A 21,881-nucleotide genomic window follows, 5' to 3' on the forward strand; every position below is an offset into this window, starting at 1 on the left:
AAAGGACATGAGTTAAGGGAGTCATGGCATACAGCTGCAATCGAGGCTGTGTTTTCGTGACGATCCTCACCGGAGTGCGGGGCTGCTGTGCTTGCACAGAGGTGGGCTGCTGCATCTGCAGGGAGGGCTCGGGCTGGGGCTGCAGGGGCGTGAGCGGCTGGGAGTGGGCGGGGGAGGAGCCCAGGGCTGAGGGAGGGCGGGGCAAGCCGCTGGGGATGTGAGTGGGCGTGACGTGGCCCCCGACTGAGGCCGGCGTGGAAGGCTGGGTCTGGAGTGTCTGTAGGCTAGCGGCAGCTGACGGGGTGGAGGCGGAGGGCGGAGGAGGGGTGGAGCACAGGGTGGACGGGGTGCCCAGAGGGCCCACAGGATTCAGGGTCAGGTTAGCGTTCTGCTGCTGCTGCTGCTGCAGAGGAGAGATGCAGGGTATACCAACTCAGACACAGCACAACAAACTACAACAGTTGGGTTCCGGAGCTAAAAACTCCATTCGTTTTCCCTACAGGAGGACTGGTTTTAACAATAACTCCTAAACCTTTAAAGACAGATCTAATGTGAGCCCAGAGGATGTTAATCACTGGGATAAGCTTTTGTTGAACCCATCAGACTGCATCATTATTAAAAAAAAATAATAATAATAATAAGCACCCGCTAATGATGCAATCCAATTGGTCTTCCCATGCGCTCATTTTTTTTTTTTACATATTTGTATGTAATTATGCATATTTTGAACTTACGAAATATATTCAACTTTAAATAAATATTTTTTTATATTTCTCCATTTAAATTTTGGGATTGCAGTTCTTTCCCTCTTTCAAGTCGATAAGTACCCAGTCTTGTAACTTTGTGTTTCTGTTTGAGTTTTTACATTCTTTTTACTTCAAATTAAACGTAGTAAATGTAGCTGATTTAGTTCATAGCTTATAACTTTCTTTTTAATATCTATGAAGATGAATGGAAAAACCCTTCCGGAACCAATGCCACTGAAAAAGTGGGCAGGCACTAATGCACTCTATGACAGGAAGACAAAAAGCATTTGGGGTGGTGAAACATCTCTTATTAACACCGGAGTAACACCACGAACAATGAAACCGTACTAAAGGCGTGACAATTCTGACTCCTCACCTGTGGGACAGTCTGTCCCGACTGCTGAGCCAGGTTTACATTCATATTCATGCCCCCGCCTGAGGGTGGAAACGTCTGGTTCATGAACTGGTTCTGGTTTTGCGTCTGGCCCACCATGTTGCCAACATGGCCTCCCATCATTGCTGGTACCTGTTGCATCCTGGAGGGAGACATGCTCATCTGCAAAAGAATGAAGATAAATCAGCATTTAGACACAAAGGTATGTTTTTGTCTTAAAAACCAATTCTGACAACATGAATGATAAAGCTATTGATAAGTTTTCTTTCTAGTGAAACAATCCTGTTTCTGTGAAAATCCAAAATGGCGCCCATCTCATGAACAATGTTGACTATAAATACACGGAGAAAACATTTAAATCTGACTAAATATACAGTGTTTTAAAATCAAAAATTCCAAAACTGGCATCAATCTGGAATCAGTTCTTGCTGCTCACCGCTGGAACGTTACCCATGCCCATCTGAGGGGGGTGGGTCATAGGGGACGCAGCCCGGGGAGCTCCCACCGGTGACTGGGACATCTGCATGTTCTGCATGGTCACCGGGTTGAACTGGCCCATCCCTGAAAAAACACATTAAAAGAAGGTAAAGAGATTTTCTGTTCAATGGGAGATTGAAGCTTCAGAGTAATTCCTGCGCTACCAGTACGACCTGCCCGACTGCTTTTATCCTACTCAAGCCAACATGAAATGGCATTCACAAACGATTCCATTTCTGTAATATGCAAATCATTTTCATTTTTGATAATATTGCCATAAAATAATCAATTAAGGTTGACCCTATGCGTTCACTTGATAAAATTTTATAAAGTCTGCTGTTTTCAGAAATGAAGTTATTACATTCTGCCAAAAATAAATCACAGAAAATATAGAAGAATGAAGAACTGTTAAAGTCAGTGAGATTTTGAGAAAGACATTAAAGACTGGAGTAAGGATGCTGAAAATTCACCTTCGCATTAAATAAATAAATTACATTTCAAAATACATTAAAACAGAAACAGTTATTTTAAATTGTAATAATATTTCACAATATTACTGTTGTTACTGTAGTTTTAGCCAAATATATCTACTTTGAGCATTAGATACTTATTTTCCAAAACTTAACCACCTCAACCTTTTGAACAGTAGTGTATACATGTATACAGAATGAAAACCATACCTTGAGGGACCTGCATCCGGGCCATCAACTGGTTTGGCACATTGGACATAGGAACAGGTCCATCTGAGGAAATAAGGCATGTTTTAAGCAGCTAATCAAGAAAGCAGCCAAGGAAATCTAACAACAAGAAGGTCAAAGCATTAAAAAACAAAGCCACTAACTCGGAGGCCGGATGGCTTGTCCAGGTCCCATAGTGTTGGGCTGGGGAAGGCCAGGCTGCTGAGGACCCTGAGCACCCATTTGAGGCTTCGACAGCCTGGACTTTCTCTTCTCCTCCAGCTCCTTCTGGATCTTATAGATCTTCTCAGCCAGAAAGTGGTAATACTCATCCTGGACACAAAATATAAAAACATGAGCCACCTGGTGCCTTCTCACAGTCACAAAACGCCATCCTGAAAGAAGGTTAACGTAACGAGAAGGTTTGTGCGCTTTACCCTGCTGTTGGCAGACTCGTACATGTCCCCTTCCACCTTACGTGCATAAGCGACCAAGTTCTCCATGCGTCTGTCCTTCAGTGCTGCAGGGTCTGGGGTCGGGAATATGGCTTGAACTCTGTAGGGAAATGCAGGGTTAAGAGAACTGCCCTTGACAAATGGTGATCTTGAAATACGAAGACTTCCTCAACTCACAGCTTGTGCACTAGGTGATTCCTCAAGTCCTGAGTGACGTGCTCGTGCCAGGGCTTCTTCATGCCAGGCATTGACAGTGGCGCAGCTGTGGGCAGGTTCCCCGTGCCGCCCATGTTCGACCCATCAGGCATCATCTGACTGTGGGAGCAGGATTACAACATTAGTTCTCAAGTTTTGCCTTCATGAAAACATACACTGTTCAAGCTAAAATCAAAGAATGTACTGGTGTGACGACATTTCTCTCAAAATCAAGCCAAATACAAAAATCAATTTAAGTTTGTTTTTAAAATATTATTCCCTTTTATCATCTCAGAATTCCATATTCAACCATTTATTGTTACAGAATTTCTGTAAAATCATTCTCCAATGACATTATTTGCTCTCTTACATTGCTGGACTCTACAGATGAACATTTCTCGCTCTGCAGTGTGTGTGTGTGTAAGAGGTTAAAAGTGAGGGGTGAAGGTGAAGAGACTCACTTGTTGAGGGATGAGGGGAGAGAGGAATCAGTGTGAAGGTTCGTCTGATCATTCATACCGTTACCACCCATGTTCATCTGGTTAGTGCCTGAAGATGTTGTAGGAAACCAGACAGGGGTTACACACACATACACAATATGAGGAGCAGCATGATTGATCGTATATAGACAATGAAGCACCAATTTTGATCTTTGATCGTTACCCATGCATTTAGCAAATCTAATTATGCAATGAAGATTGGGATGCACTTGTGCATGCTTAAAGATATTATTTGATAAACTGCACTGAATGCAATTATGTATTAAATATTCTGATGCACTTGTGGGCATGTTTGAAGATATTTGAAAAATTGCATTTAGCAAATATAATTATGCAATAAAATTTTGATGCACTTGTGTGCATGTTTAGTAAATGGCTCACAGTAATCAATACGATGCAAGATGAAGTTACAGAATGAGAGCAGCTTTCAAGGTCAATAAATGAACATGGAACCTTGTATTGTTCGCAATAAATATTCAAACACTTTTTAGATTTCCTTGCGAACTGAAGTTGATACCTAGTCCAGGCATAGAGCGCATCTGCTGCTGCTGGGTCTGCTGTCCTGCGACCTGCGTCTGCGCACCTGGCTGGTTCCCGTACGGGAGGCCGAGTGCAGCGTACGCCCGCTGCATAGAGCTGGGGTCTATGTGCGTGCCGCTGCTGATGGAGGACGCAGGAGTCTGAGTCGCACCCACAGGGCCCAGCGGAGCCTGCATGCCAGTGTTAGGAGAGCTCAGCATCGCTGCAAATAGAAGAAAACAATTTGGTTTTCCTTTTATTCATATATTCCAAAGGTTTTTTTTTTTTGATAAAGAGAGATTATCTTTAATTTAATCTAAACTTTAATTTGTCCACTAAATAAAACAACTTTGAACCTTGCGCTATCCATTGTTTAGATTTATGTTCTGGAATTATATGCAAAATTAGTGCATAAATAATGAAAAATATTTAAAACAACATTTAAGAAGATATGTAGTACTAAATAAAAGTCTATAAATCTTGATGTAAATCAACTGGGGAAGGATGGGGATATCTATCAGTTAACTTTATCCTAGTCATATGGGTTGTCTTGCTTTGAAATGTAATAAATGCATTTCAAGAATTATTTCTATTCGGAATAATTGCAATCTTGCAGTAATTCCACTTGATCTGGAAACAGAAGCGACTGAAGTGGAATAGCCATTTTGCAAACACAGGACACTTTCGAGCAGCGGCAGGGAACAGAACTGCATGAGACACTGAGAGAGCGTGCTTCTGTTGCCACTACAGGGGGATTTAAACGAGTCAGTGACCGGCTGTCCAATCAGAGAGCGGGAGCTCGGTGTGTCCCGCCCCCCTCTGAAAAACCAGGGGTGGAGCCCCTCCCCCGCAGTGTCAGATTACAGTCCTGCTGCCTGCCGGAATCCGCTGCTGGTCTCGTGCTTTCACACTCAGAGCTGCTCACACGACCTACAGATGGCAGCACTCAATCTGAACGCACCCCGCATCTCAACACACAATCAGTAGAGTAACAAACCCATTAAAGTTCATATATTTAAAACAGTAATGTAGATATTTCTATACTTTTAAAACGGTCGATTTTGTGTATCAGGGCAGAAAGGATTATTTTCATTTTCTTTGCATTTATCAAACAGCAAAAAAAAAAAAAAAAAAAAAAAAAAAAAATCTCAATGGCCCTAATAAGAGACTAAACATTCGTGCAAAATATTTAGTTATTAGTGAGATTCAATCATTAACCGTACTAATTAAATCACATGTGCTAGGTGCTAGGAACTTTATTTGTTTGTTTGTTTTATATTCAGTGTTGCCATGCAGTAGCATGAAGTATAACCTTGATCTATGAAAATGCACTCATGCAGGGAATGTATCGGTGCAGGTGGTTTATTTTAAATGAGAGTGTGGCTTACGCTGCTGGTTTCTCTTGTCGCTGGCGTTTTTCAGGGGCAGACAGACGGGGCAGTCGTGCCGGGTGCAGTTCTTCCAGTGCGAGATGATCTGTCTAGACGAGGCGCAGTGAGCCACTGTGGAAACGGAGAAAAAAATCTTTACAGATTACAACACCGAGCATTCACACACCCGTACACAAAGCAGTGTTGAGTTGAGCTGCCTAATAAAGTCTAAAGATTTCTAAAGACAGACAGTACCCTTCAGATGCCCATTCACAAACACAACTTCCTCAGATTTGTGGCTGATTTCAACATCCTAACAGTGAATTTCAAAAAGAAAGGCAACAAGTTTGAAGGTAGATAATTGTTTTCTATGTTACTGGGCCGTCATTAACCGTTTTATCAACTAAATATCAAAAGTAAACTATTCACATTATATTTGTAATTTTAAATAGTATTAGTTTAAACAAAGTGACGAGAGCTTCTGTGCAAGACAACACAGATATACAGAAACTAATGTGTGTCAAACCAATGTAGTGTGGTTGATTATAATGGAAGCAACTTGGTTATTTAAACAGTTTTTCCATCTCGGTTTCTGCTGTGGAAATGTGCAAAATGGGTTATGATATTAAGGTCCCTCCTGCAGTGTAAGCCAAGTATTCAAGAGCGATATAAATAATCACGCTCCTCTTAACAAGCACAACTAATAAATCAGACGTAATACTCTTGACATATGTTTTTCACCATAATAAAACACTCTGCCCAATTGAAATCATGTCAAGGAATAAAAGGGGTTTCAAGGTTCCAGACTCCTTCATACTTCGACAGTGAGACCACAAGAGCCACGAGTGACTTCCCAAGTTTACATGAAGCCTGAGTGCCCGGCCAGACAGTTTAACAACACTGAGATGTACAGTCACCACCGAAATATGGACAAAGAGAGACGGAGGCACTTTCAGATGGACTCAGAGATGGCACATGACCATGACTTCTATAAAATTCAGAGCTTGGGGTAAAGTGCCGGAGTCCAGTTATACATTAACATAACTGGTCTAATTTTGCCTCTCACCTTGGCAGGACTTCCCCGCCTGGCAGTGGGTCATGTGGTTGAGGACGTTCTTCATGGTGCGGCAGTGGGGCAGGGCGCAGGCGCGCACGTCACCGTTGGCCTGCTCTCGCCGCTGGCACTTGTGGGCGTGAAGCAGCAGGACCAGCTGCTGCTGGATCAGTTTGCGCTTCTCCGGGTCGGCCGTGGGGCCCGTCGACACCCCCTGTCCCGGGACCATGCCCACCGAGGGCACCTGCTGCTGCAGCTGGAGGGAAGAGTTTCGATTAGATACAAGATCCATTTCGGATGTTATTATATAAAGAAACAAATCTTTCTAAATATTCTCAGTGGGTTAGATAAAGCCTCAAGCCACGAGAGGCTGTGAAGTTATGATTTTATTCGCTGAGGTGTTAAGCGTCCATTTTACGCCTTAATCAAAACAATGTGCTCTGTCCTCTTGGCTTCAACAACACAGAATTGTTATAACATTTCTTATTTGTAAACTATAAAATTGTAAAATATTATTGCAATTTAAAATACCTGTTTTTAATTTGAACGTATTTTAAAATCGAATTAATTCCTGTGACGCAAAGCTCAATCATTACACCAGTCTTCAGTCATATAATCCTTCAGAAACCAATCAACGTATTTATGCACCCTTTAATAATAATAATAATAATAATAATAAAACTCTTACTGACCTCTAACTAGTCAGTTAAAAAAAAGGAAGGAAATAAAGCAGATTAAAATAAATATACTTTGTTGACCTTATTACACAATGTCGGAGCAGTTTAGGTCAATTTTCAAATATGACCGTTCAAACAATAATTTTAGACTTCATTTATCCAGTTTATCCACTCTTTGCATCATACTCTGTCACATAGCTGCTGAATAGATGTGTGACGAAGAGATAAAAACTGATGAAATTTATGCTGCGTCTTCGTTAAAAAGACGAGATGTGACTATAATGTTATTTGAGGACTACCGGACATTCAAAATACATCCTACAGGCTACTGTTTTGTATTTCAAAATGTGCGTCCCTATCATTGAAATCGCATTCGCAATTGGATAAGAGGCATTTGCATTAGTCTCAGTATGGCAGCCGCAGTGGATGGATAGGCCAAAAAAATGCGAGCTAGTGATCTGAAACAATGGCCTCAGCACCAAAAGGGGTACGACCAAAGGTCCCATTTTTCTCTGGAGTAAACTTTGGTTGTGTTTTCTGAAAGTGGAATCGCGCTGATGGCGGTGCTCTCTTGCACTCACGCGCCACGTCTTCAGTTCTCATATACAGCGTGCGATCAGTTCTCAGCGCTCAAATACACATACAACAGTCCAAATGTCCATCATGTAGAGTATCTTTCATAAGCCAGTTATGGATTAAATGAACACAAACAGGTGGGTGAAAACTGAACGTGTGCCAGTAATACTTCCGTCTTAAAGGGACAGCATTCCTAATTAAGTAGGCTACCTATCCGTGTCATTAACTTTAACCAACAAGAGATGTTAACCAAGTAAACCTACTGTATCTGAAAAAGGAGCTGAATTTCTATCTCTTTCGTGTTTGTCTTACTCTGCTTTTTAAAAAAATTATATACATTATATATGAAAAACTGTGATTTTTCAAGTTAACTTGATATAGTTGACCCAAAAATGAAAATTGTTGTAATTTATTCAAGTTTTTCCAAATTCAATCCTTGATTCAAATTTCTCATAAGCTTAATTGATTTGGTTTAAAGAGAGAATAATTAATGACTATTAATGTCTGAAGTCTACACATAAAATAGCTACCATTATAAATGCTGGGTAACTGCAATTTGACTTAAATTAATGAATAAAAGTTGACAAATGCAATGATTTTTCATCGATTAAACCTATGAAAGACTCAAATTAAATGTGACAAAGACTATTAAGCATTTTGGTCTCAAGATAAAGACTAAGACTAAATCAAAAATGGCTGTCAAAATGAACACTGACGGTTACTCACCAGATTTGGCACGCTGGAAGCACCCTTCAGGGTGGGCTGGAGGCTGTTGGGAAGAGCTGCCTTGTTTTGTATCTGAGCGTTTAATCCAGCGCTGGACATCTGCTGGACCGAACCCTGTGCATACTGCTGCCCGAATGGGCCGTTAGCAGATGCAAGACCCATCTATGGAGGAAAGAAAAACCCATCAGCATCTGTGAACCTCCCCGAATGTTCATGAAACAGTGGCACAAAAGGGCTGCCAGTGTAGCGTTTCAATTTAAATTCATAGAGAGCAGGCAAGGTGTTACACAGGCATGAGGTCCTGCTCTCTGACAGTGTAGAGTAGATGCTGTCAAGCCAAACATTCATAGGTCAAAGAGTGTACTAAAAGATACGGTCATCAACTGCTCAGTGACATCCACCACCTCACGTACGAGCAGTCGACTTGCCTTTGGGTTACAGCTTGAGAAAAACGGTGTCTGCTCTTCATAAAAACACCAAACCAAAGATGCACTCATAACAAAATATTAAGGAACTTTAAGATAATGTACACTACTGTTCAGAAGTTTGGGATTGGTAAGATTTGTAAATATATTTTCCTATTATTCTCACCAAGGCTGGATTTATTTGATCAAAAAGTTAACAGTAATATTGTAATAAAGCTGTGGTATTTAGTTATTGATCGAACTTTTCAGTTTCTGAGCTCTGACAATACATTTCCGCGCTGAATGATTTCGTGTGTGTGCGATTTGCGCAAGATGTACGAGCTCCTCTCTGTAGGTTTAGTCGGTGCAACCTCTAATTTTAACATTTTAAAATGTAAAAGGCAAAGCTAGATTTACTCAAGAAACATTTCTTAATATTAACAAAGTTAAAGACAGGATTTAGGATTCTTTGTTGAATAGAAAGTTTAAAACCGCATTCATTTGAAAGGCATTTTTTTAACAACATAATTGGATATATGGTCACTTTTAATCAATTTAATTGGCCCTTGCTGAATAAAAGTTTTAATTTCTATAAAAAAAGAATTGCTGACCCCAAGCTTTTGAAAAGCATTGTAATATTTTGCATCAGCAGTGTAATTTGTGCTAAAATTATACCGGATTAATAAATCAAATTACTTCAAAATAATATACAAAAAATGTATATAAACAATCTCTCTAATGTCATTCGCCAAAAGAAATAAAATGGAATAGGTTCATCAGAGGATTAACGATTATGAATTGTGTAGAATTTTTAATTAAAAAAATTATTTACAGAAACACAAAGATGAATTGTTTGCAATATGATCTATAATTAGCATTTATATAAAAAAACATGAATTTTGATTTCACATCAACTTTAAAGTCAGCATGAAATGGAAGTAGCGATCATCTGTTTCTCTACTGTGCCGTCTATCCGCGTGAAACGGCATCTGAAATAAGAGGACGGGACTAGTTTTTAGTCCTTTGGGAATTGATTTAATCGTTGGTAGTTGTGGCGTTGCTTACAAAATTGAGGTCGAGCAACTGCCTGAATGACTGAGCGCGTCCTCCATCAGGTTAAGTCATATTTATAAAAGAAATAGTTTGCAATGTCCTAAGAGTAATGTTGTGGTAATCTCCTTTAAATCTTTAAGGGTAGTGTACTCCCCCATGGATCACGTCAGCACTGATCAATGCATTGATTTCTAAAAAAAGTGAAACAACAGCTTCAGTTTTTTCCCGCTGTTGTTTATCCCAGCATTTACCAAAGACACCATAGCTCTTGACCGGAAGAGAAGAGAAGTCGTTTTGAGGGGGAGGGGAGGTTAACGTTTTTGATTAAAGATAACGAGGGCACATGAATTTTACAAAAATAGTTAGTAAAAATGTAAGAGCACAGATACATTGTTTACAATAAAAACTACAGTATTCCATAAAAAAAAGAAGAATTTAACATTTCAATTGAATGATGAGTTTAATATATTATTTGCTGATACTAAACGAAGTGCATGTGAATGAATAACTGCATTAAACCTGAGTAACTTGGAGCACTTTTCAATGATGCTTTCACAGCATGGTTCTGCAGCGGCGCGTCTGATCAGAGCTCGTGTGTAAACCGTCCCATCCCCCACCAGCACTAATGCGAGCCTGCAGCCATTAACGCTGCACGCGCCGCTGCTGAACGTGCCACACTGAGGAACTCCCTGTCATGAGCAATACTCATCTCCGCTGCCTGTCGCTCGCTCACTGTGACTCCGGAGATCGACGCTAAGGATTTTTTCTACTGATCTGGCCAGTGGTTCAAATTTTTACTTGCCCTACCAACATTTTCAATGGCTCTGCCAACATTTTTTTTAAATAGTTGCTGTTATCAGTTTTTGATATGTTATCTTGTATTTAGGGCTGTGCAAAAAAAATCGGATGCGGTTTTCATGCACAAGGTGCTCCTGTGATTAGTGATAAATCTCCAGAACGTACGTTCGGATTCAAAACCTGACCAAATTATGGACCAAAATGTAAATTTCTCCTCAAAACGATAAAAATTACATTCTGGGGGATAAAAAAAGTCATTTTTTTGGCAAGGTTCCCTTAGTAAATTTAGCATTTTAGGGGTTAAATGTCACATTATTGGGGTCGCTTCAACCCACGGACATGAAAAACAACCGTGGACTTGGCAACAGTGGTTCAGATGTTGATTTTTTTAATCTATTTTATGTAGCTTGTCAGATTCGATAGCTACTAAGTTACTTGCCAGGACTGGTATTTTGTATTTGCCCATTCAGGTGAGAGTACGGAAAGGAGTTGTCTTTCGCACCCAAATGCCTGTTAAATTGCTTGAATTTTTAAATTAACAAGTCTTAAAAACACATGCAGCTGGTAAAATGTCAAGACAACGCTGGAGTGGCCCGATCGGGCAAGTGACAAATCCAAAGTGTCCGGAACGGTCCAGTCCTTATTGTCGAGCAGTGCTCTCTTAACGCTTTGTCCATACAAGCCATAAAACTTCTCTTCCACATTAAAATGACTTTTCCAACAAGCTGTTACAAGAAACTATCATCTGCCTTTCAATATTTTGTTGTATACATCCAAACAATACTGAAATCTCATCAGAATTTCACTCCTGTAGCTGTATATTCATAACGTACTATATTCTTATTGGTAGGTTTCTCACTAATAACGAAAATTCCTGTTGTGACACCAAACAGAGCTCTCAACTACAACTAAAAATATCTATATATTTAAGACAATTTTATATTATACAATTAAGCAAAATAAAGAAAATAAATTCTCGTAATTTTGAATTTGATAGACACAAACCTAAATATGTGATCATCTATATACAATAGGGTTGTCAGATTATATATGTCAAATTGAAAAAATAAGTCTACATTTGCATTCAAATTTTGTGTGTGTTAGGCAGCCTTATCAGTAGTGCACGAAATGTGACAACGACGTAAGTGTCATTGCATATTAATGCTTTAGTTTTTGTTGTTCATTAAAATGATTGCGTAAAAAGAAAAAAATCAATGCAGAGATGATGTAATTTAGAGGCGAAACTGAAACCAAGCAATTCACACAGAACACATTACATATTCTACTGGGGTGAGAAAAAAAAAAAAAAGATGCATCATGCATTGCGATTCTCTATTCAATGAGTCTGGATCGATTCTGAGAATTTCTGAATCAATTCTGAGCTTAGTGTTTAACCAGATACACAATGACGTGGTTTGCTTTGGAAACATCTGTACCCTGCTTGCTTTCAATTGCTCACACACATACACCACTGGAACCATCCATAAAATAATCATTCATAAAGTTTGGGAAGGTTGAATTGAATTACAACGACATTCACAGTGCACTGGATGCACTGTGGGAGACGCATGCTTTACATTTGAAGAGTGCGGTCTTGCCCATCGGTATTTTTCTTACAAATTCTCTACGAAGTAATAATTTATGTGGTTGGGAATGCAGTGGACTTATATAATTTAAAATATGAACCTCACTAACAGAAAGCTGATTTCAATTTCAAAATGCTGAAAATTTGCACTTTGTTTGTGAAGACTGCTCACACATGCTGCTGTGCGCAACTCACTGATGCGTCCCATATCAAAACAATACAAGACGCGATTTGTCCCAAATTTTACAAAGGCAAACACTGTTTTGCATGGTTTTTTATAATACTAATAGCAATTATAATGAAATACATTTCATAAGTGGCTATTAGGAGCTAATTTCCATGTCTTTCCTTTTATAGTGAGTCTGCAGGACAAAAGCCCTTTCAAGCCAGTGCAGCATGTGGTAAACAAACCTGTGCAGTTGAACACAAGACACTGTCACTTTTAGTTCGAAAATCGATTGCACAATCGTTCGGACCAACCAAAAAAAGTTTCGAAAATGAAAATAGGGAATCGATTTTAACCAAATATGTACAATATTAATTTTAAAATAATTAAACAATTAAAAAATAGATGTAACAAAACTCACAAACAAGCAGAAAAAGAAAATAAAGAATACCAGCAATTTTACGCGCCTATAAGACCCAGTGACGTCGAAAGGGACCTCTTATGCTGCGTTCACACCAAACACGAATAGAGCTTCTGGCACGAATGATTTCAATGTTAAGTCAATGTAAAGATGCGTTTACACGCGCGTCTGGAAGGTTTCGCCTCATTCGTGCATCTAGTTACAGGAGATTCTGAGTTATGAAAAGGACCATTGCAAGCTGACAGCTTTTGTGGTGGAAAATTGGCAGTAATATCCCCACCTTGCGCAGCTGTAACTGAGTGTCCCTGGGACATCAGTGCGGTCGGAGCACGTCTTCTCAACAGCTGGACACATAGTGAATAAAAAACGCTCTGCTTTGGACACCAAAAATGTTGATCGACTTGTTTCGGTCCAATAAATTTGTAATGGCCCTAGCCTTTTTGCGCATGCCTGCCTAGTGCCACCTAGCCTAGCCTAAGTGTCGGTTACGTTCAATAATAAAAAAAAAACCACACATGGCTTGTTCTCAAGTCCATTTAAAGTTTAATTTTTTTTTAACCAGTTGTTTGAAATGGATTGAATCATTATTTAAAATAATCTTGGAGATTTTTGAATTGCCTAAATCATAAATGCAGCCGGGTTGAAGCCTGCAGTGACGTTTTTCTTTTGTTATGGCAGCCGAAATATAAGAAATATTAATAATAAATAAGAAATATTGCTGACTTGTGCGTTTCCAGCGCTCTCTTTACATTCGTCCGTTATTTGACATTGAAAAAGGAAACGTCTTTTTTTTTTTTGACATGGAAAAACAATTTTACAATCGATTCAATGAACACTTATGTCTTAAAAATCGAAAATGATTTTTTCACAAAAGTGACAGCCCTATGTAGCACTGAATGGGAAAGTTATCAATGTGTCTGTCCAGTTGCTAATGATGAACGCACAGTTTGCAGAGACATTTCCGTTGTTCACAATGGACTGTCTGACTTAAAGTTCACCCATAAATGAAAATGTTGTCATCATTTACACACCCACAAATTGTTCTAAACTTGTAATATTTCCTTTCTTCTGTTGAACATAAAATAGAATACTTTAAAGAAACACTCCACTTTCTTGAAAACAGGTACATTTTCAGTTGAGTTTCTGTTTTCAGATCCATTCAGATGACCATTCAGACGATCTCCGGGTCTAGCTTAACTTAGCATAGATCATTGAATCTGATTAGGCCGTTAGCATCTCGCTCATAAATTACATAGGAGTTTCTATATTAAAGTAACCAAACATTAACCACATTTTTCTACACTAGGTCTATATAGCTTCACCACGTGTGATCTCTGCAATGCCCAGATATACAAAACAGACCCTCCCACCCCTGTAGTAAACATGGAGATGTTAGTCCCAAACCCAACTGGTACATGAAAATCCCAGACATCATGTGATAAGAATCGAAATTCAAACATAGTTTAGAAAACTAGTCTTGTCCAAATAAAATACATTTAAAATTAAGGCTGGGCAATGTGGCCAAAAAATTAAAAAATAAATAATCGGTCTTCCAGAGTAGCATACATTTAAATCACGACAATCACAGTTAAAACCTCACATTAAACCTCAATACCATGTCACAATATAACTATATGATTTTTAGGTATCTGTATGAAACAGTAGCTTAAATACATTTATTATAAATGCACTAGGAATGCACTGAATGTTCATCAACTGGAATTATTTGTACGAAAATAGCAAAAGAAGCTCTTTCGGAGTTTGGCCGAATAAGCTGGAAAGCAGAATAAATTGTACCGAACTTTGATGTGACGCGATCATATAGCGACCAGCGCAGAGTGAGAGGTGCACACTCTTCATAATGCAACACACATCAGCACGGTAGTGAGGAAGCATTTAAAACTGTAAGAGAAAGATGGACCCTTACTCGTCAGTTGCTCAGTCACATTTTTATGTATTTTTACAAGGCATGTGTCAATGCAATACCTACATGCAACATATTCATAATGAGACTCTTTTATAAATCTACTCATCAACAAAAAGAAGCACTGAGGTCTTCCTGCTAGGGCTGGGGCGATATATCATGCGCATCTAGTCAGTAAATCTGTTTCGACCTTACTGATTTTCATGTGTAAGTAGAATAAATCAGTTCAGCCATACAAATATATCTACCACAAAATAAACTGAAAAGCAAAATCCCACATTCTAATCGCACACATCACACGTCTCTAAAATGCATTAGTTATGTTTTCATTTGCTTAAAAATGTGGTTAAAATGTCATTTTTGTTATTTAACTATTACTAATTTGGTTGGGCCTTCTTTATGATGATGAACTGGATTATTCCATGAACAGAACCCAGAAAAAACTAAATGAAAACATAGAACTTGTGAAAATTCTAAAGTAGATTTCCTCTGAACAGGACACATGAGAGCTGAGAACGAGCGGACCATACAGACACGAGCGCTGGCACTCAGCTGTGGACTGATCTCACACACTTCACCTGCTCTTGTGACTCTCATAATCTCTGTGCAATGCAAACACACAGCACACTTCCGACAGCACATCTATTCACCTGTGAACAAACACGGCAGAAACCGGTGATCGCTCTGGCAGCCTGTGTGATTTTGTTCACAATATTTCAGTTGCAAACTCCATCGATTGACATTTCTCGATATGAACCCAACATCTCAACACAAGAGCGTTCACTAGTGCCAAAGAGCACAGTGTGAGCAGAACACTGGTTTCCGATTGGTTTCCTGTAAAACCACAACAGTCAGACACATGCGATAGCCACAACTACCTTTCTGTGCAATCTTTCCTTCAAATGTCAGAAAAGCTCAAGCAGGCTTATATTCGTGTTAAACACTGTCTTGGTTCAATTCATCAGTTGTTGATTGGATTAAGGAGGATGTGAATGTGCGCTTGAGGTTGGTTGTAAAAATGGGACTTATTGGCTGGAGAAAGTCCGTTTCACCAGTAGATCAAGTTAAGAAATTCCGAGAAAAAAAAAAGAAAAAAAAAATCACATGTATATATATATATACATAAAAAAAAAAACCTTGGATGAATTATTCACAGTAGATCAATATTCTTGTGAAGAATGATTAAAGAACTTACTTCTAACCTTTTTTTTTTTACCAGCCATAATGTTTTTATGCATATGAAGAATCAATTTGTTTAAATGTACACAAACAGACGATGAATTTAAATGCTAAAAACTACAATGTGTTTAGTGCTCCTGCCAGCATTTAGGTGTTTTTATTGGTTTGCAATTGTAAAAACGGTGAAATCTTACAGTGCTTTCATGATCTTAATGCACATTTCATTGACATGAGATGGTCGACATGCAAAATTAACAAGAGCAGCAGAGCAGAACAATGAAACGGTTCACTGTTTAGAACCGTTTTCACTTGCTTGGTCTGTATGGATTTCTCTCCTGATTCAGAAGAGACCACTTTTCACTGGAGAAAGCAATATTACAGCTAGAAGGCTCAAATTTTAGTTCAAATGTGTTGATGAAACTAATGGCTTCATTAACTGATGGACCTGAGTAGATGTCCATGCACCTCAGGCTGAACATAACCCACAATTTCTTGTCACTTTAAGGCTTGCATTTGTTTATTTACTTGATAAGGAAAATGGCAAAACAACAAGTGAACTGTCATGCAACTGTCATGCAAGTAGAAAACCTTCCTAAATCCAAGTAACAAACAGCACAGGTTTCTTACTCCACCAAATGTAGTGGAAATAATAGGTTGAAACTGAAACTACACGTACACAAACACTGGTCGAAACTGAAACATTTTGTTTATCTGTATTCGTGTTAGCTTGCCTAATCATTACACCCAACCACGCAGAACATTTTTAGAACGCAAGACATAAAAAAACAGCAATGGCGACTTACCTTGTTCATGTTTCCCGCTTGCTGGGGATTGATGGCATTGTGTGACCCCATCTGTGGTGCACCCTGGGTAAGTGTCTCCGCCAATACGCTGCCCCCTTGCCCGGCACCCGGTGCTCCCTGCATGGCCTGACCCTGGTACTGCATCCCCGGAGCTGCCCTGCCTCTTCCAGCCGGCCCCATCACACCATTCATCATCTGCCCCTGCGGAGCCATGTTCTGGCCCATGAGTCCATGAGCCTGGTTGTTATTGTTCAGCATGGCCGGGTTAAAACCTGCACTGAGGCCCATACCCGGACTATTGTTGCCCTGACCCGTAGGGTTGCCAACCGGCTTCGGAGGTTGGGTCTGGTGACCGGGTGAGCCCTGGCCCATGGGACTCTTCCCCAAGGCACCCAGTTGGCCACCCATTCCAGACTGAGGGCTGAGGTTTCCAGCCAGACCAGAGCCACTCCCTGCCTGCAGGAGCTGGGACAGCTGCCTGTGCTTGGCAGCAGCATCCGGGACGGTGCCCCCCATCCGGCTCCCCACCCCTCCGTCTCCATTAGAGGGCATGGAAATCAGGCCCAGGTCTCCGTTGGGTATCAACTCATCTGGAAGATCGTTTTCCAAGTCAAACAAGGACACAAAGTCTAGAAAAAGAGAGGAAAATGATTTATCAGTTTGGTCCAAAAATAAAAAATATATTCAGCCAATATTTGGCCTGTAAGGTTCATAATACATTGACTACTGGCCCATAAAGGGACAGTTCATGAATACTCAACAGGGATGGAAATTAACTTTGTCCACCAGCCACTGTGGCTGGTGGATTTCAAAATCTACCAACCACTCAATGTTTTTACCAGCCACTTTCTTGTTTTTAACCGACAATGTGTAACTGCATGTGAAAATTAATACTACAAGATCTACAATACTTAAGCAGTTTATTTAATCTCAAGTCTCAATGAAATACTGACATTTTCTCTTTCAGTGATGCTCAAACATGCTGCCTATCTAGGCAGCTTACTAGGTTTTGAAACAGCCGACTCTTGCTGAAGCAGCTCATTCTCTCAACTCCGTAGCCCAACCGGATGATACACTGCACTGAACTTTTTTTAATGCAAAGAAACATTTTTGCGATATTCGAAACCGTTTTCGTAAGCATTAATAATGTTGTATTTAATTCCAAAGGAAAGAATTCACCAGTATAAGTGTATTTTTAATTTTTTTTATGTGGTTGAGGGAACACGTGGGGAAAAGTCCCCTGTTCATCACTGCATCACTGAAAGAAATCTCGGCTCGCAAACTTTTACGCCATTGACAAACGAACGCACAGCGTTTTTAATACCTCATTTTTTCAAGTCTCATCACGCCAGAGCTGTCAAACATGTGTAGCGATACAATGTTGTTTCTACAATTAAAAATGAACAGCGTAACAACTTACTAGCCACAAATCTAGCTTCTGAAGTACTTGAAGACTGGAAATAAAATGCACCCCCCGGATAGCAGTTATTAGAGTTACACTGTACTGGAAATAACGCTGCCGTTTCGAGCCCGTTTTACACAGCCTTCCTCAGCGGAGCTGCTTCAGATGATATTACACTTTTATTGCATGTTGTGTACACACCAGGGATGGAAATTAACTTTTTTGTCCACTAGATGGGTGAAACAGTATGCCATTTTTATTTAACTGTCACAGTGGCCGGTAGGTGAATCGAGTTTACCCGCAACAACACAAAATCACCCGCATTTGGCAGGTGCTAATTTCCATCCCTGGTAGTAAACAGTACTTTTTTTTGTTGTTGCTGTAAAATGGCTTGTGAATAGAGTACATTTTGTGGATAACTCAGGGTTACCCTACTTTCAAAACAATGGCTGCGGCCCATATCAGAAAGCTTTACACTGACCATCTTGACTCGTTAACAATCAAATCAAAGTTTGGACTAATAAAAGGTCACCCTCTGCACACGCAGACTCAACTCTGTGTTTTGGTTTGAGAACAGCAAGAGAAAGTCGATGCTGTTGTAATGTCTCCTTATTCTCAGCGGGAAGCACTCAGATTCATGGCTAAAAATAAGAATCACTCCAGCCGCTCATCTGTTAGCCTTGTACCCCCCTAGTCTTCAACAGCTGCCTGTCAGTCTGGTCCACAGCCTCAACACAGTCAGTCATACAGTACAGACAGAGATCAGGGTGAACTTATGTTTTAGGGTTAAAATAAAGAAAATTAGACTAACTGTCCAGTCAAACACCAAATCAAAATTAACGTACTGGAAATTGGCCTGAACTGATATAATGCACTTTTTGATGAACTGCATAATTTGATTGCACTGTAAACTGCCCGTATAAACAAAGACTTTAAAAACCATTAATTCATTCAAATAGAAAGAATGGGTTCTTTACAAAGAACTACATTTAAAAACATGGTCTAGATTACGTTTACTGACAATGCAAAGCATCTACATTTTATTTCACAAAATGTATACTAGTCAACACCACAAGGATCACACTAGTTATAAACAATAGTTTACTGGTACTGAATGAGATAACAGGTCCATGTGAATGTGGTTTGAAGGTGCTCCTTAAAACCCTGCTTATAAAACTTGTTAATTATTCGATTATGCAAATGAAGAAACTATTGGCGACTTTATCACCATGTAGACTTTCAGTGAATAAAACCATTAAGGGAGAGTACATTCAAAAACGTAAAAGTTTCATGGGTTAGTAAAAACAAGGGAAGTATTTATTTATTTTTTTATAAAACTAACCATTTAAATATTGAATAGTGCAGGAATCACATGGACCACTTATGATGCTTATGAAGCACTATATGGCTGAATCCAGGCAGACGGATTCAGATCTCATCTGTATTGTGAGGTTCTCCCCAAAGCATCCTTCCCCAAATCAGCCATGCTTCAGCCCAGACATTAAACCACGCAGCAAGCCGTCTGCCTGAAGCTGGTGGAGGGCAGCGTTTACATGCTTGGCTGTGTTTGTACGTACACTAATGCAAACACGGTTGGAATAAAAGTGCACCCACTGCTGCTACACGCTCACAATAACAAGAGAAGGAACGCCCAGCTAGCAAACAACACACCCACAGAAACAGTCTTTGACAACAGTAAACGGCAAAAAAAAAAAAAAGTATTTATTATTATGATTATTAACAAGCCTTCAGTGGCTCATCTAACCTGAAATTGTAAAAAAAAAAAAAAAAAAAATATATATATATATATATAAATATATATTTATAATTAGTTTAATTAAGAAACCAGATCACTGCAGTATGTTTTGCAAGAAAACACTATTGCAGTCTTCAACATTTAAATTCAATGTGTTACTTGCCATTTTGTAATTATCTATGAAATTTACTAGCAATTTCTGAGTAGTAGTTGTTCCAAAGTAAATCCTAAACCAGATTTATTTTTCAGTGTATGACTACTCTTGCATCACACACGCACACACAAAAAAAGCTTATTTTGTAAATAAGATTCATTGTGATTTAAAAAGTATCAGAACATGCTAAAAAGCACTTCAAACACACCTTAACAATTGGGGCTGGCTTATAAAAATTTATTTGGACAAACTGATATTGACTCTTAAGACCCAAGAATCGATCTACGCTGTTTTCAGTTGATGTGTAAACAAAACATAAACGGTTAGTTCACCCAAAAGTGAAAGTTCTGCCATTAATTACCCTCAAGTCATTCCAAACTAGGCTGGCTGCTATAGACGTGTTGACTGTTTTACCGGTATGAAGCCGCAACACCGGTTACGTCACTTGCCCACCACGGCACCACCCGCCACCGTAGCTTAGATTTTTTTTTTATAGAAAAAAAAATTATTTAGTTCAGTTAGAGACACTACAATTAAAAACTGAATCAGATTTCATTATATCACAAGAAGAGTGAGATGAGACCGACAAGATTATAGTGGATAATTAATTTTGAAAATGCAAAAACTCCTGTTTGGCAATACTTCGAATTTTTAAAAGCTAGCTGATTTTTGCCATTTATCTAAGGTGATATTACATTTTCCTTTATATATGAAAGTGAAAATTAAAATACACATGCCACTTTTACAAGCTATTTAAAAGTAAGGAAAGCAGGAAAAAGAGGGAACCCCATGGGGATACCGGTATTGTCGTACATCAAGTAACCAGTGGGAAAATTTCCTCACAGTCACAACCCTGTTCCAAACCCGCAAGACTTTCGTTCATCTTTGGAAACACAATTAAGATTTTTTGATGAAATCCGAGAGCTTTCTGACCCTGCATAGACAGCAATGTAACTGAAAATTTCCCAGGCCCAGAAATGTAATAAGGACATGGGTAAAACTGTGTGACATCAATGGTTCAACCGCAATTTTATGAAGCTACAAGAACACTTTTTGTGTATCAGGCATGCTTCGTTTCTGGACTTGAAAATGTTTCAGTTACACTGTTGTCTATACAGGGTCAGAAAAAAATCTATTTTGTAATCCAAAGTTGAACAAAGGTCTTCAGGTTTAGAACGACATGAGGGCTACTATGACAATTTTCATTATAGGGTGAACTTTCCATCATTATTTATACACCCATCCAATAAATTTTTTTTTGCTACTTTTGATATGAAACAAAGTCTAAGCTTTCAAATTCTGTTAATTTAATTACAAAATCCAAGCAATTGAAAGAAAGTACAATTTAGCAAAATATGTTAGGTCTTATGTTGCTCAATCATTGTTTAAACTGCTTGTAAATGATGTTGCGTACCTAATATGTACCCATGAAATCCATTAAATGACCTTGAACTCAATAATTAGCCAGAAAAAAAAAACTATACATGTATCGCAATATTTTGTTTGGCGATACTGTATCGATTTTCAAAAATGGCATATTGATACTTAATAATAATAATAAAAAATTCAATTAAAAAATACACAAGATTCATGGCAATTGTTTTGTTTTGAGTTTACATCCCAATCACTAGATGACAGTCTTCATCTCTGAACAACAGTGAGAGTAACAGGAAATACTAGCATAAGGGCATGCCACCATAGACAGTAAAAGAAATGGACACAGCGACCCCATTGGAACTCAACTGAGACAATTAAAGCCCATTTTTAGCGTTTTTTAGCACTTCCGTTTCTGACGCGCAGACTCAAACGAAGCTTGACGACGTCAGCAACCTGTCTGCCAGATGTAAATCTTCTAGTAGCTGTGCGTGAA

At 39.1% G+C, this 21,881-nt stretch overlaps 1 protein-coding gene across 5 annotated transcripts in view; it reads right to left on the minus strand.

The window, feature by feature from the left end:
• LOC113067622 (CREB-binding protein-like) overlaps window positions 1–21,881 on the minus strand; it is a 39,425-nt gene that overhangs the window by 11,645 nt on the left and 5,899 nt on the right. For 2 of the 5 annotated variants that reach the window (XM_026239981.1, XM_026239984.1), the window contains exons 2-14: window positions 16,700–17,328; window positions 8,367–8,528; window positions 6,400–6,643; window positions 5,352–5,465; window positions 3,962–4,186; window positions 3,406–3,493; window positions 2,927–3,064; window positions 2,732–2,849; window positions 2,459–2,627; window positions 2,298–2,360; window positions 1,577–1,701; window positions 1,123–1,302; window positions 71–406 (exon numbers count right to left, since the gene is read on the minus strand). In XM_026239981.1, the coding sequence (XP_026095766.1) occupies window positions 71–406; window positions 1,123–1,302; window positions 1,577–1,701; window positions 2,298–2,360; window positions 2,459–2,627; window positions 2,732–2,849; window positions 2,927–3,064; window positions 3,406–3,493; window positions 3,962–4,186; window positions 5,352–5,465; window positions 6,400–6,643; window positions 8,367–8,528; window positions 16,700–17,328 (2,591 nt within the window). The remainder of the gene's footprint in view (window positions 1–70; window positions 407–1,122; window positions 1,303–1,576; window positions 1,702–2,297; window positions 2,361–2,458; window positions 2,628–2,731; window positions 2,850–2,926; window positions 3,065–3,405; window positions 3,494–3,961; window positions 4,187–5,351; window positions 5,466–6,399; window positions 6,644–8,366; window positions 8,529–16,699; window positions 17,329–21,881) is intronic. The other 3 variants (XM_026239985.1, XM_026239983.1, XM_026239982.1) reach the window with 2 other exon arrangements.

This window comes from Carassius auratus, linkage group LG28B (assembly GCF_003368295.1).
Source record: "Carassius auratus strain Wakin linkage group LG28B, ASM336829v1, whole genome shotgun sequence".
Taxonomy (NCBI): domain Eukaryota; kingdom Metazoa; phylum Chordata; class Actinopteri; order Cypriniformes; family Cyprinidae; genus Carassius; species Carassius auratus.